Raw genomic sequence first — 17642 nt, forward strand, 5'->3', positions numbered from 1 at the left:
ACATGGGCTAAGCTTCCTTCTGTTGGACTTAAATATTTAACAAAAACATTATTTTAAGGAATAAATGAACAACAACTCTTATCTTTTATTATACACTTGTTTGGTTCATAAACTTAGACCCAAATCCTTCTGCTTCGCCCTGAATCAAAACAAAAGTCTATTTGAAATCAAGAATTTGGCATTCTCCATACTGATGTCAAAACACTGTGGTCTCTTCTATAGTTTCAAGTCATTCTGCCATTCTGATTTGATCAATGCACACATATACACACAGACAGACAGAGGCCGACAGACAGACAGACACACACACAGAGACAAATACAAATATACACACAGAGACAGACACACAGACACACATACAGAGACACACAGAGATGACATAGTTTCTCTCTCTCTCTCTCTCTCTCTCTCTCTCTCCCCCCCCCCCCCCATTTACTGCCTGCTGCCTGGGCAATACTCCTTTGTTCAGAGAGGCTGCCTTAGATGCCTGTCTGGCTCAGCAGGAGGCTCTGAGCATCCTAAGAGCTGCATTTGCAGAGTTAAACAACTCTGTCTCCTCAGCTTCCCTTTTTGCTTTGCATCCCAGGGAAGTGAGTTACAGGAGAAGCCTGACCCTCCCCTCAGAAGTTATTCTAGGAGTTTCTTCTCACCCCAGCCCCCTCTCCAGAAGACCTTACGAATCAACCAAACAAGCCATGCGTTCCTTCTCCAGGGGTCTAACTTCTTGGAGAATTCATATCCTGTCTCCCAGAGAAGTGCGCCGTGTGCCAGACTGCCTGGAGGGAGCCTGCTCAGCGCTAGGCCTGTGCAGTGCCACACAGTCCCACACTCAGGCTTTCTGCTGCTTCCAGTACATTCTCTCATTTAGTCCAACAAGGCTGTGAGCCACTTCATATTGGCCCATCTGTGGATGAAAACACCAAAGCACAAGATGGTTAAGCTGTGAGGGAGACGAAAGAACCACTAAGAGTCCACCGTTTTCTATAAGACAAGCCGAAATAGAACTCTCTCTCACACTCGAGAAGATTGGCTTCTTTCCTACTTAATATTGGTGAGGCCTGTGCCATCAACAAGAGAAAGCAGGCACTTCCTTGGTGAGGGGCAGAACTTTGTACTGACATGCTTGTGTTTCTTTAAACACTTCCGTCTCAGGGCTGAAGAGCTGGCTCTGGTTAAGAGCACTTACTCCTCTTGCAGGGGACCTGAGTTTGGTTCCCAGCCCCACATGATGGCTTGAAAAAGCCTGTTAGCCCCGGTTCCAGGGGATCTGGTACCTTCTTCTGGCTGCTTTGGGTACCAAGCACAGACAGGATACACATGTGGGTGGGCAGGCAGACACTTACATGACATAAAATAACTATTTTTATATGCTTTGATCATAGTAGGTGAAACTGTTCATTTGACTTGGTGGGCATGTTCTATGAACTGTAGGTTTCAATGGGAGTCATAGAAAAAATGTAACCTTTTTAAATTGCTCAAAAGCCTAATGTCACTGGTACGCAGAAGGCATGGTGTCGGCGTACAGCCCTGACAAAGGCATGCATGCACACTGTGCTTGCATAAGGCATAAGAAGGAACTGCACCTGTCGCATGTAAGCCCTCACAGTAAGTTCACTTTGAGTCCCTCACTATCACACAAAAGCAAAAAGGGTGCATGTTGAACTTTGTTTCTGCCATGTCAGGTTGGCTGATGTCATACCATGTCTTTTCCATATCCCCCCATGTGCTCAGGCCTAAATTTCCATTTGGATTCCTGTAGTCAAAACAGTGTTTCATTTCGCATTGTCCTCCTCCAGGTGCTCTACAGTGCTCGCTCACCGACAGCGACAGCGTAGCCCTCCCTCCCAGTTACATCTATCACTGACCTGACCTGTTGTCTACTCTTGCCTTACAGTGCTTGCTAGGATTCAGTCAGGGAAACTATTATCTTAGTCAGCTTGTGGGAAGTGCAGTCACTGATTTAAAGGGCACAGGAGGGACCACGTTTATTCAGTACCTGCCTGATGACCTTCCAGAATGACACTGTAACATCCTCATGGATGTATTGTTTCAAAATTCTTGAGTTTTCTTGCCATTTTTTTTTTTTTTGCCAGTAAATGAAAGTAGGCAAAGCTATTTATTTAATTGGTTAAGTTCGTTTGTAGTATCATTCTAGACCAGGGTCAAGAGATGTTGCTGACAAATGCCTGTCTAAATGAGTCAGTTGAGAAAGGCTATTAAGCTGAAGCCTGAGGGGTCATAAGGACTGCAGCCCTAGCAGTCGTGGGTGGCGCATGGCAATGTCTGGCAAACAAAAGATGGATGGGCATGCATATACGGGAAGTGAATGTGGTCTTTTGGGTATTAGAGATATTGGGACCATGATGCTGTGGGTGAAACTGAGCTAAATCCTGAAGGAAGACCAAGGAAGTTTAAAAAAAAATTGGTGCGGCATGAAGGCTCATGCCTTTAATCCCAGCACTTGGGGCAGAGGCAGGCAGATCCCTGAGTTCGAGGCCAGCCTGGTCTACTTAGTGAGTGCAACTTTGGAGAGTAGGGGAAGGAGGGAAAGGGAGAATTGTAGATCCATCCTCTGGGCCATGTAGAAGACTTTTCCTCCTCAGATCCCTCTCAAGGTGGTGACAGTTATAGGGTCCAGGTTAGAAAAGACAGAGAAAAAAAATAAGTTATTGAAAAAAAAAACAAGAGACAGAGAGGGGATGCCGAGTTTGACTCTCGTGCAGGAGTCAACTCTAAGTCTGCATCCAGAAGCATGTCTTCTTTTCTGCTGTAAAACGCTGTCGAGAGCCTGAAGGAGGACGTCGTGTAACCTTCTTCCTCTTTTTGTCAGCAGAAGGTGGATTTCTCCTCCAACCAGATTTCTGAAATGTATGACCTGTCGGCGTACCACACTCTCACTCAACTGATTTTGGACAGTATCCTTTGAAGGTGGGAAGGGGAGACGATGGGGAGTAGCCCCCACCAAAGAGGCTGTTACAGATGACACGGGAAGGCACCAGAGACGTGGTTCCCGGAAGAGTGTGACTCATGTAACTAAGAATAGGCAGTCATAAAACAAAGATTATTTTTGATTCTAGAACTAAAAAAAAATTCTGTTTAAGGAACATGTTTCTTCAAATTTACTTAAGTTTTTGCCTTATTTTATATAAATTCAGAATCTTAAAATCTAGATTTATCATCAGGAAAATTTGTATTTATTCTACAGAGGAAGTCAAACTTCTGCTTTTAAATAAAGCAAGGTATTTTAGTATTTTATGTCTGTCCATCCACCCATCCACCCATCTACCTATTTATCTATCTTTCTATCTATCTATCTATCTATCTATCTATCTATCTATCTATCTATCTATCTATCTATCTATCCTTATGTGTTGGGGATTAAACTGGGGACATGCTTGGTTAAGTGCTTTACCACAGACCTAGACCTCCAGCCCTTTGAGTATATTTAAAACATGTTTAACTTAAAGGAAAAGCTCGGTTTTTGATGTGCAGTTCCCTCAGGAACGTGCATGTATGCGTTGCACGCGTCAGGCTCCCATGCAAACAGAATGCCAGCTTCACCTTGTAGAGCCTAAAGAGTTAACTGAAGATCTGTGAATCTAATGAGCTTGCGTCTCCTTTACACCAGGGACTGGTGTTCTCTGGGTAATAAGAGAGCAGTGCCTTCTGTTACTCAGCAAGTATCTTCCTCTCCACTTGTGGGGCGGGTGGAGGATGAGTTGATTACCCCTGAGTATCTCATTCCAGGGGTGAAACAGCAGCCTGTTTGTGTACGTCTGAGATTGCAGAAGTGGTGATCTTGGAGATGTGTTTTGTAGAGAAAGTCTTTCTTCTATGTGGAGCCCTAGAACACAGCCACACTCCCTCACTCCCTGTTGAGCTTACAGATGACAATAACAGTGGGTGACCAGTTAGATGATGCAGATAAGAATTTAAACAGTGTTTCCATGGCAAACCAGAGGCACACACATACACAACGCCTTCCTATGGAACCTTGGCTTCATGCTTGATTGAACGTTCAGAGAACAAGAACTCAGAAGCCACCGGGTTCAGAAATCCACTCATCTCTGGCCCTGCAGAAGAATGCTGCCACTGGGACCAGCGTAGCATAGCCCGGAACCGTCTAGGAATCCAGATCCTTGGGCTCTGCCCAAAGCCTATTTGAACCAACTATCTAGACAGTTTAGTACACATGCAAGCTAAGAAGCTGACTGTATGCTGGAGCCTTGCCTGTCAGAAGAGACTCAGTACTCTGAGGCCCTGCCTCAGGACACCCAGAGAACAGCATAGAGTCAGGTCCGGAGAATGTTCAGTCTGGAAAGATATCTTCAGTGTGCAGCCCTGAATTGCCACTCTCACTTTGTAGACTCAAAACACTTCTATCATGAGAGTTTTAATTTTTTAAATATATTTAGCTTTCCATGTACAAAAGTAAAGCATTAGCACTTTGTAAATGTCAAATAATATAGTGACACATAAAGAAAGACTAGGTTTGCTTTTTAAATGTTGACATTCATCATAGCAGTCGGGTCTCACCACTGACATACAAAGAGAAGTAATTGTTATATCAAGACTGATGGCAATCCAGAACATAGGCAGATAGAGTATATCATGTTTGAAGAACATGTTTGAAAAACTGTTTGAAGAACTACAGAGACAAATAGCCAAAACAAACCGCTCTTCTTGAGCCATTATACAAATAGTTTCATATTAGAAATTCTATAAATATAAGTAACAGATTTGGGAAAATAAACTTTGTTTTCCCCATAAAGAAACTCAAGTGATCTGTAAATTTTAATGAAATCTATCACTCTTTAAATTTCTTATTACATTCTATAATTTATTTTGTATGCACGCATGTCTCATGTTTGTGGGTGCACACAGTGACCTGGAGGTCAGAGGTCAGAGGACAACTTTTGGGAGTTAGTTCTCTCTTTCCACCACGTGGCTCTCAGGGATCCAACTCAAGTGGATCGTGTCCCGAACGTGGTGACAGATGCCTCTAGGCATCTTTGCAGCTCCCAAACTAGTGCTTTTTCACAGTACAACCCTGGACACGAGAATACACAGTTCTCGCTGTGCATGCTCTCTACAAAGGTATTCTGGGCACACTAATCTCAAAACGCCAGCTGCACACAGAGTGAGAGGACCTCTTTGAAACTTGCCTGTGCTTTGGAAACCAGCTCTTCCTCTCGGAGAAAACAGCCGTAAGTTCTCTTATAAAGCTGAGTGTCCGCACTCACTAGGACCTGGCACTTCTGACTTGTGTGAAGCTGCTCGTGTGTGTGCCTGGAGGCTTGCAGAGCAAGCTTATTGTGCTGTTGGCTGTAGCAGCAAGAAGGAAGACGCACCGAGTGTTCATCAAGGAAGACAGGCTGTACATAAATTCCGCTACTGTCAGGTCACAGAGAATGTGACAGCGGTGGCGATGGAGCAAGGGTGCCAGTGGGCTGCAGCAGAGAGGAATATTTAAGAACTCTTTTTAGCCCTTAGTTTACTCTGATGTCTGTGAATATGCTGCCTGCATGTATGTATGTGCACTGTGTGCATTCATGGTGCCCATGGAGGTCAGAAGCACCTGATGTGGGTGCTGAGCAACAAACTCAGGCCCGCTGTAAAGGCAGTACATATTTTTTAACCATGAGCCATCTCTCCAGCCCCACACCCTGGAAATCCTTAATTGAGTCATATGAAAATGATTTAAACCAATTATGCTTGTAATATAAAATGATTATAGTAGTTATATGTTGATATCTTGGACGACACTATTAACTCTAAGGTGTCGATTTTTCAGTTTATCATTATTAGATTATTCTGTCCTTCCCTGTGTAGATGGCTGATGATTAATTGACAAGCATCCTAAATTACAAGATGAGAAGCCCAGTCAAGGTAAGGTAAATGCACGTATTAGGCATAGTTGATCCTTTACCTTACAAACCCTGACTGGTTCCTGATAAGTTAAAAACATGATTTGTAGAATTTCAAATCCAGACAGGATTTTAGAGGTTGCCCAGACTAATCATTATTTTATGTATTTTATGGAAAAGGAGCCAGAGACCCAGGAAGGTCAACACCTTTCTGGAGCTACCTGGTAAACAGCTGATTAGAGTTTACCGTTCTGCATCCTGTTGGCTTGTTCACTTTGCAGTGCCCTGAGCAATTACTACTTTTATAATGCTACCATTTAAGGGGTGTGCACATTTCCTTCCTCCTCGAGATTCACTCTGGTGGCAAAGGCCACGTTTCACCGGTGAGGCGGCAGAGATCTCTCAGGGTTGGTTGTGATTAAAGCCGTCATCCCGGATCTCTCTCCACTGAGAGAATCGTGATGGACTTCGGCATGATTTCTCTGTAACTGTTTTCTGTACACCCAAACCATATTTTATGACTGCAGACAAATGAATAAGAGCAAATGCTGGGCTAGTGAATAATTCATGTCAAACATTTATGAGCTACTGACGGCATTGCTGGAATGTAAAAATATACCGTTGGGTTCCCGGGACCTCGGCCATGAAGTTAGGCCGTAGCGCCACAGGGCTCCTTCACTAGGTTTCCAGAACAATCTAAAATTCCACCGAAAATGATTTATTCACAAAAAATGGTAAAACTTCAGAACTAGAAAGCAACCCTGATGATTTTGAGTTCTTGGAGTCTTTCTCCTGATAGCCCCCTTTTAATATTATAAGGCCCCTAAGAGGATTAATCCAGTAAGCTAATTCATCGGAATAGTTTAGTGACTTATCAGATTGTACTTCTTATCAGCAGCTCCCAAGACCCCAGAAAGAACATGAAATGATAATGTTAGGAGGAAGGGCAAGAATCGCTCCACGAAGGGCCTGAAACAGGAGGGAGACGAGAGAGATGAGGGTGTTGTAGCTGGAGAGGTGTGGCTAGTTAGGAACTCAGCTCCTGACGACCCAGTCACGTGTACTGATTGGAATCACCACAGGCAGTGACCCTTAAAGTGACTGTTGGAATAAGTAGGTGAAGAAGTCGGTGACAACATAGAGTGTGGCCATTCCTGGGGGTGGGAGGGAGGATGGTTCCAGAACTCCTCAGATGCCTAAGCCATGAACACTCAAATCCTTGTGTATAATAAGTTAGATGCTGTCTCAAACGTCGTTATGCCATTTTGCTAGGGAATAAAGACAAAGGATGAGTCTGTATGACTTGGACGCAGTTGTCTGGTTTTTGCATCAAGTTTTTCATTATGTGGTTGGTTGAACGAAAGGGTGTAGAATCCATGCAGACGCAGGGCCAGCGAACCCTTTACGTGTGAGCCTAACCTAGGGTGTGCCTGGACACCCTCCTGTGTCAAGGGGAGTGAGACACGGGAGGTGGGAGGCAATGGTAGGAAATGAGCACTGTTCTCAACAGGGGTGCTCGTTAGATCCCTTACTCTCTGCAAAACTCCTTGAGCATCAAGTGGGACCTGCTGGAGGCTGGGCTGTGGTTGCAGTAAGGCACCCACATTTCACTTCCTTTCTGGAGGTTCCAGGGGAACTGAGGCAGCCTCTGGGGTCTCAGAAACAAGCTTCCAATCCCTGACATCGCCGTCACCACTAGGATTCCTGTCACGGAGCTCCTCGCCTTGCCTACTTACTGCCTCCATTCGCTGCTGGGCTTTGGAGCGTCCTCCTCTTGGCCAGAACAGAGCTTCCAGGACACTGGTGTTCTGAAACAGGCTTAGACACCGAGTCCCCATGATGCTGAGCAGATGGCCATCTGAAGTTTCCACGGCTTAATTTTTGTAGCCAAAGATCGCTCGCTGCAAAGATATTCCATCACAGCTGTGTGAGATAATTTAATCTCTTATTTCCTATATTTCATGTTCATCTTTCACGAGGGTCCATATTTACAAAGAACTGGCCTTTGTTCTATATCCAAAATCATTGTTTAGCCATCCCAAAGAAAACGGGATCTAAAAGACGATGTTCGTGAGTATCTGTTTGTGTGGTGGTTTTGGCAGAGGCCTTGCTCACAGGAGATTTTAGATGGCATATGACCACTGCAAAAACCGTGTTTCTGCCCATGAGTGGGATCTGGAACTAATAAGGGAGACCTGGAAATTTCTGCTACATTTGGTAACACGTCTTTGTCCAGTTTTCTTATTTATCTCTTTCCCTAGTACAGATCTCTCTGGATTCGATCCTAGCCTTGAGCGATCCATTTCCATGCTAAGAGTGAGAGGACATGACTCCTTGGCCCCATGTGATTGTAACTTAGTGATAATACGAGCGCCTTCTAATCGGAAGAATAGCTTGTTCACACCCTTTGAAACATTAAAATTGTTCTTTGACAGCATGCATGTATACAATGCATCCTAGCTCTTCTTGTCCCCACCCCCACTCATCTCCACCCCTCTCCTGTCTTCCTAAGACCCCTTCCTTCACTTACGAATTTTCATTCTGTTTTGTGACCCACTGCATTTAACAAGGGCTGTCCATGTGATCATGGGTTTAAAACCTTCCATGGGAGCCTGGTGGCTCACCAGGGAGCACACAACTCAGCTTTGGAACTGCAGTTTGGGCACGAGATAAAGTTAAAATGCAATCAGCAAGAATAGAAACCACAAATGGTGATGTTAGAGACTTCCAGGGTTCTGCATTTGAATGGGAGTAGGGAAGCCAATATGAGTTGGAAGGACTGCTCCCTTCTATGAGAGGGTGGTGGCCTTCCCATTTGCGCCAGAGGTCACCTGCAAGATGAGAAAGCCCCATTCACATTGTCTCCGTAGGATGACCCTGTCTTCCAAATTCTTGCCTGAGGGGAGCCCCATGAATTACTCATGGACATCATTAACTGAGGGAAGCGTGCATGGTCCAGGACACAGCTCTGAACTACTGTTTCCTTCCATAGTTTAAATGAGTCACACGGAGACACACATGCTATACTTTTTTTTTTTTCAGAGCTGGGGACTGAACCCAGGGTCTTGCGTTTGCTAGGCAAGCGCTCTACCACTGAGCTAAATCCCCAACCCCAGTATACTTTTAACATTTCATAGAATTGGTGTTTTATCCTATATGAACACCACATCAAGATTTAGGGCTTATCCTATGTGGGGCATATAATATTCCTTTATTTAAACTCCAGTCTGATTTTTCCAGTGATAATTTAACACTGATTTAGTGTGGGTGCATGTGTGTGTTTTCCAAGGTGCTTGTGTGAAATGTCAAAGGACCACTTTTAGGAATTGGTTCTCTCCTCCCACCATATAGGACCTAGGGATTGAACTCCAGGTCCTCGGATATCTTTCCTAAGGCTTTGAATAACATTTTCCTTAAACGTAGTCATCACGTACAGACAACGAGATAGAAGAAATCACTGGGCTGGAGAAGTGCATCAGCCTGACCCACCTTAGTCTGGCTGGCAACAGAATCACAACAATCAAGGGCTTAGGGACGTTACCCATCAAAGTGCTTTCTGTGGTGAGTCCAATATGATATCATTCTTTGTAGAAGTGGTGACTAGTATTTAAGAAGTGTGAGTGGTGACTGCGTAGAATTTTTCTTTGTTCCTTATGGTGTCTGGTGTGCACACATGCTTCTCTCTCTATCTTCTCTCGCACTCTCCCTCCCTCTCTCCCTCCCTCTCCTCCTCCCTCTCCCCCCGCCACTTCTCCCTTTCTTGCTCTGTGTGTGTGGGTGTGTGTGTATGTGTGTGTGTGTGTGTACTTGTGTATGTGTGTGGTCAATAGTCCATGTCCAAGTAAAGTCAGTTTCATATTTGGTGTCCAAGGTAAAAAAATGTAGACAATTGATTTTCTATGCTGTGAAAGAAGGTAATTTTTACAAGTAAGTGTATATATATATATATATATATATATATACATATATATATGTATATATATATATATAATGAAAATGGTATCTGAGCATGGTAACTGTGTTTAGTGCTGCTCACACTTTATTGGATGTAATGATCTACAGAATGCTTCCTAAACACTGAACTTAGGCAGCCCATCTTGTGTGCTAGTCTAGTCTCCTGCTCTCAAAGTTGTAGGTTGTGCTGAGAATAAAAGCGTAGTTCCAGTCCAAAGGATTCCATCTGATTGCCCTTTCCCAAAGAAGGTGTCTTTCTAAGTCCTGTGGCATGCCACATGACCAAAATGCACATGCACGTAGGGGCTGTTCACTAATAAGACCCAAGAGACTCAAAGGTGCACACAGTATTTATAAATTAACAGTATGGGTTACTGGTATCTGAGAGAGGGTGCCAATGTTGTTTATATACAGGATTCTTCTTTCTTTTCTCCTCCCGCTTAGCCTTAGGCTCTCTTGGCCTTTATTATATCCATTGGGTAGGGGAGCATTTCATGGAGGCTTGTATCTTAGTAATGTTTATGTCTCTCTCTCAGGAGGGTGTTAAGCATGAAATTGCATATTGGGTTATGTGTACATTTTTTAATTAAAAAATTATTTTTTATTTTATATATGTAAATGTTTTGCCTGCATGAATATCTGTGCACCACTTTCGTGCCTCGAGTCCAGGGAGGCAGGAGGAGGGTGTAGGATCCCCTGGAACAGGAGTTATAGACTGTTGTGAGCCACCATGTAGGTGCTGGGGATCGGACCTGGAACAGTAGCCAGTGCTCTTAACTGCTGAGCCGTCTCTCCAGCCTCTTCTCACATAGCTTACATACACATAGAAATTCTGTACTGAACCATAGGTGACCTACGTTTGGCTCCTCTTAAAGCTCGAAATGCTCTAAAGACTCTTCTAGCCCTCCATGGAATTCAGTGAGGGCAGAGGGCAGGGATTCTCCCACCATGTATACAAAGGTTTCATAATTCACCCTGAGAGTTTGTTTTTTGCCTGCTAAGGCATGTTAACAAAATGTGAATAACGGAGAATCTTAAGAAATGAGATATAAAACTTTAAGTTATAAAATAAAGCCAATTACATTGGAAAATGTCAACTATCCAAAAAGCTATTGCTGGCATATTGCTATTTTGCTCACCATTTTGAAGTTTACCTTCTTTTCCTCCTCACTTCTCTCTGTCTGTGTGCATGTCTGTCTGTCTGTCTGTCTCTCTGTGTGTGCATGTGAGTGTATATGTGAGTGTGCGTGCACGCATGTGGTTTTGCAATTTTGGTTGGGACTTGCTATGAGGACCAGGCTGGCCTTGAACTTGTGATGATCTTCTTGCCTCTGCCACCGGACTGCAGGTGTGAACCTTCACTGCAGACCCCTCCATGTGTCTTGTCTGTATTGACATTCCCGTCCACCTGCAGTAGAGGGGAAAGAAAGACGCGTATGTTTGGGGGCAGCAGTTATTATTAAAACAGCACATTCCTGTCATTCTGCACTTCAATAACCACATGCCCCTCGCTCACTGACACTAGCATATTTTACCATTTTTTTTCCCGCCAACAAATGAGATTGGTTATTCTAGTCCCTATACCCAGCACCCAAGACGGACTAGAAAATACAGAAAATGCTTTTACTTATTTTCACTGAGATTCTGAAAATTGGAAAATTGTTCTTCCCAAATTTGAATACAATTTATAACCAAAAACGATACATGTTTGCTTCAGGAGTTTTCTTGACTTTATTTTTAACTCATGGAATCACAACATAGTGTGATTTAGCTATTGACCAGAATTCAGTCTACAGCATAGTAAGAAGAACACTCCACCTGCTAATACTTGCCCTTCTCTCTCTCTCTCTCTCTCTCTCTCTCTCTCTCTCTCTCTCTCCCCCCCCCGCCCCCCGGGGTTGGAAAAGCTGGCAGGGGAGCCTCATGACTTGCCTGTGGCCACTACATCCTTATTAGAACACAGTGACACTGAATTGCAAACCTTGAACTTCACTTTGTCAAAGTACAATCCTCTACACTGGAAGATAAGGAATGCTTTCTAATTTACTTTACTTCAAACAGCTTCTCTATAAAAATGGTGGGTTTTTCCCCCTGCTATTCACTGTGAGACTGGAGGAACTGTGTGCAGAAACTCCATGTCCACACCCAGGAGTGAGCCTTTGGGTTCGCAGTGCTGGACAAAGGCACTACCTAGCTGGTTTTCAATCAGCGATTCTGTGATTCTCAACTTCTCTCAGCCTCTTCTCTTTCATGGCCACAGGCTATCTAATTAAACTTCTCTATGCCTCACTCTGCTCAGACCATCTCACATCTGTCTTGTGCATAGAAAATGCTTCACAGTCCTTTGGGGGAAAGTGTATTGTATATTAATTGGATATGTGGGCAGTGTTTGAATGGGAGATTGAGCCCTCATTTCAATACATTAAATTGATATGGCGAGCTCAGCGTGGTCTCTTTCCTCTTTTCACTTCTTCTAAGTTTTTTGAACTTTGAACAGGAAAATGTGGTTTCACTTTGGCAAATAAGGTTATGGGTTTTTTTCCTTTTTATTACACTTTTTTAAACATATAGAGGTAAAAAGAATAGTATAATAAACCCTCATAGGCTATAACCTACCTTTAAAGATTATTAACATCCTATTATGCCATTTTAAGGGCTATAGAGTTACCAGTGAGCACAAATCTGGCTCATTATTAAAATGAAATTTTACGAAGAATAGGATGAAAATGAGCTCTTGCTATTCAATGTGCCATGAAACATTTAACAGTGAAAATATTCAGATTAAAGGGAATACATTAATTTAAATTTTCAGTTCTTAAGTCAATCTTGAAAGTTTTGAATGTTTTTTTTTAATTTGTTTTGTTTTTGTTTTTGTTTTTTGAGACAGTGTTTCTCCATGTAGTCCTGGATATTCTGGAACTCCCTATGTAGACCAGGCTGGCCTTGAACTTACAGAGATCCACTTGCCTCTGTGTCACCTCACTTAGCCTGAAAGTTTAGAATGTTTTAAGGCTACGTAAGACATAATATTAGCTGAAAATTTGAAAGTTTGAACAGAGATCCCCCTGCCTCTGCATGAAAGTTTTGAATGTCTTAAGGGTGGGTAAAACATAATATTAACCAAAAATTTGAAATTATTCTTTATGACAACTTTTGACTCAAACCAAAGGTTAAATTTTACTATGATCTTTTCCTGTTCCTTCAGGCAAAGGAGCCAAATAATGAGGAGAATGTTGGAAAATATTCAAAAATGGAAATTATTCTCATTACTGCTATTGCTCAGGGTGTGTGGAGACTGAAAAAGTGGGCAACCATTCGAATATGGGAACTTCCTCCTAGTCTCATTGTCTGAGAAATGCTTATATGTGAATTATTGACTTTGCTTTGATGACTAGATTTTCACCCAATGTAGTCTCGGGTGCATGGTGTCTCTAGCTCCTCAGAGCTGAAAGCACAAGTGACTTGGTCCTATATCTTAGAATTAGTACTGCACAGTTCTACCACGCACCTTTGGTTAAGGCAGGTTCTGATAGGCTAGCACAGGTTAGAGAGCAGAAACAACCAGACAGACTCTACCGAGTCAGCCATCACCACTGACTTTGAGACGCTGAGACACAAAATGTTTGTGGAGTTACAGTGTTGGCTTCCTGTGATGATGGTAAAAGAGCGGATCCAGCTCATGTCTTTGAGACCACAGTGAAGAACTGATGTTCAGGTTCCAGGTGTGTGTCTGAGTTTCTTTCCTAGTGGCCTTGATAAACAACAGTGACAAAGCTCACAGTTCCGGGCCACAGTCCAACATAGCAGGGGTTGAGGAAGAATGTCTAACATGATTCACAGAATTCACAAAGGCTGAGAGCAGTGAACTGGTGCATGTATGTGAGCAGGGATTGAGGAAGCATATCTAACGGGATTCACAGAATTCACAGAGGCTGAGAGCAGTGAACTGGTGCATGTATGTCAGTGCCCAGCTGCCTTTCTTTAGAGTCCTCTGCCTAGGGAATGCTGTTGCCCGCAGTGGATGCTGGATGCGGCTTCCACCTCAATCAACATAATCAATATAATCCATCTCAGACGTGCCCACAGGCAACCCACCTCATCAATCTTTTCTTGAGATTCCCTTCCCAAGCTATATGTAGTTTAAAATTAATGGAAAAAAAGAGGCTATGAACTTGAAAAAAGAGCAAGGAGGGGCATATGAGAGGGTTTGGGGGGAAGAAAGGAAAGAGGGAAACGATATAAATGATAATCTTAAAAATAAATAATTTGAAAAGTCAAAGCACTAGCACCATCATATCATGCATTTTTAAAGCTTTCCTACTGGCTTGAAAGTTTATTCTGAAGATGAAAATATTAAAATACTAAATAAAAACACTACCTTCTGGCTTTTTAGTTAGAAAAACTAGGATTTACTCCTTGGACATCTGTGTAGACATTTAGATAGATGAATGGTGAAAGTGGGGGTGGGGCAAAAACAGCTTATTGACTCGTTTTTGTTTTTAAAGAATTTGGGGCCCATGTCCAAATGTGAAGATTTGCCACTACAAGTCCTCTTAGACATCGCTTAAAAACACAAACTGTATTTTATCCATTTCAGAGCAACAATCAGATTGAGACCATCACAGGTCTGGAGGAACTGAAAGCCTTGCAGAACCTGGATCTGTCCCACAATCAGATCAGTAGCCTCCACGGCTTGGAGAACCATGACCTCCTGGAGGTGATTAACCTCGAGGATAACAAGGTTGGTAATGCAGGGCGTGGCTTCAGGAAGTGGGCTGCAGGGCGTGGCTTCAGGAAGTGAAGTGGGCTGCAGGGCGTGGCTTCAATGGCAATAGGACGTGGGCGTATTGGAGAGTTGGCCCAATGACTTCACGTTGGCTTTCCAAGGATGATATATGAAATGGCCTCTTAGCAAGTTCCAGGGGACAGTATGACTTTGTGAAAAAACTCAATCATTTTTAAACACTTGACGATTCTTATTTATATTGCTTTAAAGGTTCAAACTGTCATCACTTGTGTATAATTTTCTGAAGTTGTGTTCAGGCAACATTTTCTGTAGCAAGAGATCATCGGGAACATTTGAAATGTCCAAGCAAGATGAGGCAACAGAATATCCACAGGCTAATACCTCTTGTCTATGCTCAGAGAAAAATGACTGTTGGTGGAAGAGGCTTGTGGGAGGGAGGGGTGCTACTAAAAAGAATACAAGCTTCGGTTAGAGGCCAGGCAGAGGGACACAGTCTATTGACACCAATAACTGGAGTTAACAATATAGTATGGGGTGTTTTGTTTTTGGTTTTTGTTTCTTTGGTGATGCTGCTGGTGGTGGTAAAGTAGTGGATGTTGAGACAAGGTCTCAGGAAGTTTAAGCCAACCTCAGACTTGCTATATAGCCAAAGTCAGCTTTCAACCATTGACCCTCCTGCCTCCATCTCCAAAGTGCTAAAATTTATAGACAAGAGCCACCACTAGTTATCAATAGTGGTCTTGAGAAGTGCTGGGATTGAGTTTTACATGTTCTTACCACAAAGATGATAAACTTTAGAAAATAATACATTTTTAGCTGTATTTAGCCTTTTATAAAATGTAGATATACTTGACAGTATCATGCTGTACATGTTAAATATATACAGTTGTATCTGTAATTTAATACATGTAAATACCATAGGCTTAACATAAAAATTAAGCCAAAAAAAAAAAAACCCACAAAACATAGCAGTGATTCCTTATATACTGCTGGTAGCAACTCTGCCTCTTTGATGGGTTGGGAATGAACTTGTTTGCATAACTGACTTAATGTACTTTTTACTGTTCATATTCATATTCTGTCTGTCTGTCTGTCTCTGTGTTTTCTCTTCCTACCCTTCCCTCTCTGTTTTGGTGGTACTGGGGACTGAACCCAGAACCCTTTGAATTCTCTCTACCACTGAGCTGTGTCTCAGATTAATTTACTTAATTCTCTCTCCCCTCCCTCCCTCCCTCCCTCCCTCCCTCCTTCCCTCTCTCCCTTCCTTCTTTCTTCCTTCTTTCTTTCCATTCTTCTTTCCTTGCACAGTACCTCACATAGGTACTCACGCACTCCATACTAAGTTGTATGTAAGTTGGAATACTAAGTTGTATTCCCAGCAACTTAACCCTTCCCCCAGCTTAGGCTGCAAACAACCCAACACAAGTCAGTTATTAAGGTCTGAGAATAAACACAGTTGTAACGTTGATCCTCACCTCACTTGATCTGTTTACTGAGTAGATCTAGTCACTTCTTATAAGGTAATTAATTCTATTAAATGACTTTAGTCCTTGTGGCAGGAAGTCAGTATAACTTCTGTTGCAGATGGCTTTCATTGTTCTTTTTCTGAAGTTGCCATTGAAGATTGACTTAGGAAATATGTTCTTTCTCATATTTATACGGGGGATGCTGAAAAGGTAGACTATGTTCATTAAATACTAACTCAGTACATCTCAAAATTCAAGAGGAGAAACAGCAAGGCTGATAAAAAAAAAAGAGATACAGTAGATGAGAATCTCGGGTCCTCCCTTCGGAAATGAGTATGGTGTAACACTTGAAAATGGTGAGGCTCAGACGTGAGCTATGAGTGTGATGTAAAGCACCTCCCACTAATAATAGGAAAACGAAACAGGAAATACTAACTTTAGTAATACATATTATTTAACTAGGTATGTCCGTCTTAGGGTTTTACTGCTGTGAACACACACCATGACCAATGCAAGCCTTATAAAAGACAACATTTAATTGGGGCTGGCTTACAGGTTCAGAGGTTCAGTCCATTCTCATCCAGGCAGGAACATGGCAGCATCCAGGCAGGTATGGTGCAGGAGGAGCTGAGAGTGCCACATCTTCATCTGAAGGCTGCTAGCAGAAGACTGACTTCCAGGCAGCTAGGACGAGGGTCTTAAAGCTCACACCCATAGTGGCACACCTACTCCAACAGGGCCATGCCTCCCAACAGTGCTACTCTCTGGGCCAAGCGTATACCAACCACCACAGTATCTGAAATGTAATTTTAGCACACACGCTCTATACAACATTATCATTGCGTTACCTTGTCTCCTTGTTTTGTACTGGCCTTTGACGTGGGTGTTTACTATAGTTGGAGGGCATCTCCCTTCATTTAGCCAGAATAAGGGAATAGAGCAACCTTACACAGGGTTTACTACTCCCTTGCTTTTCAAGTCACCTTCTAAACTGCATTGGAAAGTTGAAAAAAAAAAAAAAGACATGTTCAAATGAAGGAATCCGTAATCTTCAAATGTTAGAGACTCTATTTTGTAAAAAGTGGCCACATGCCCTACAGAGGACTCCTCTGGCAAATCAGTCATTGATGGTAACATAACTCCCTGGTTCCCCACTGGGCATGCTGGGGAATAACCCACAGTCCTTTGAAATGCCATTTGAACCATCTGAAGAGTTAGTTCCTCAGGGGTTTCTCCAGGACAGTTGATAATTCTTTGATTCAGGAATGGAAAATGTATTTGTAAAGTGAGCACAACATAGGGGTATGCTGCTTCCTTCTTGATTAAATCTGATGTTAGAAATACTGTCTTCTTGGTAGAAATTTCATCTGTGTTACACCTGTGTGAATGCATGTGCATGCCGACCCTTCGCCAGTGTCTACTCTTTGCTGATTAGGGAGGCCTCTGCCAGCTTCCACTCTGGGGTCCCAGTGACATCCCAAACCACAGCTAGCACTTAAAAACTGACCCAGACTTTCAGTTCTACAACCTCTCCACTCCCTCCCAGAAGTGCAGTACTTGTCAGGGGTGACTCGGGCTACTTCTGAACCTTGGTGCTATATCTCAGAG

General features: G+C 42.9%; 1 protein-coding gene across 14 annotated transcripts in view; it reads left to right on the forward strand.

Annotated features, from left to right (window-relative positions):
* The window catches only part of Lrguk (leucine-rich repeats and guanylate kinase domain containing), a 148113-nt gene that overhangs the window by 15922 nt on the left and 114549 nt on the right, over positions 1 to 17642 (forward strand). For 10 of the 14 annotated variants that reach the window (XR_015685391.1, XR_015685392.1, NM_001106589.2 and 7 more), the window contains 3 exon segments: positions 2834 to 2915; positions 9304 to 9428; positions 14419 to 14562. Coding sequence is in view for 10 of the 14 variants with exons in the window: in NM_001106589.2 (NP_001100059.1) it covers positions 2834 to 2915; positions 9304 to 9428; positions 14419 to 14562 (351 nt within the window). In the remaining 4 variants the exon portion in view is untranslated. 14 annotated transcript variants of the gene reach the window in all.

The sequence above is a fragment of the Rattus norvegicus genome, chromosome 4 (assembly GCF_021556685.1).
Source record: "Rattus norvegicus strain SHRSP/BbbUtx chromosome 4, alternate assembly SHRSP_T2T, whole genome shotgun sequence".
NCBI classification, from domain to species: Eukaryota; Metazoa; Chordata; class Mammalia; order Rodentia; family Muridae; genus Rattus; species Rattus norvegicus.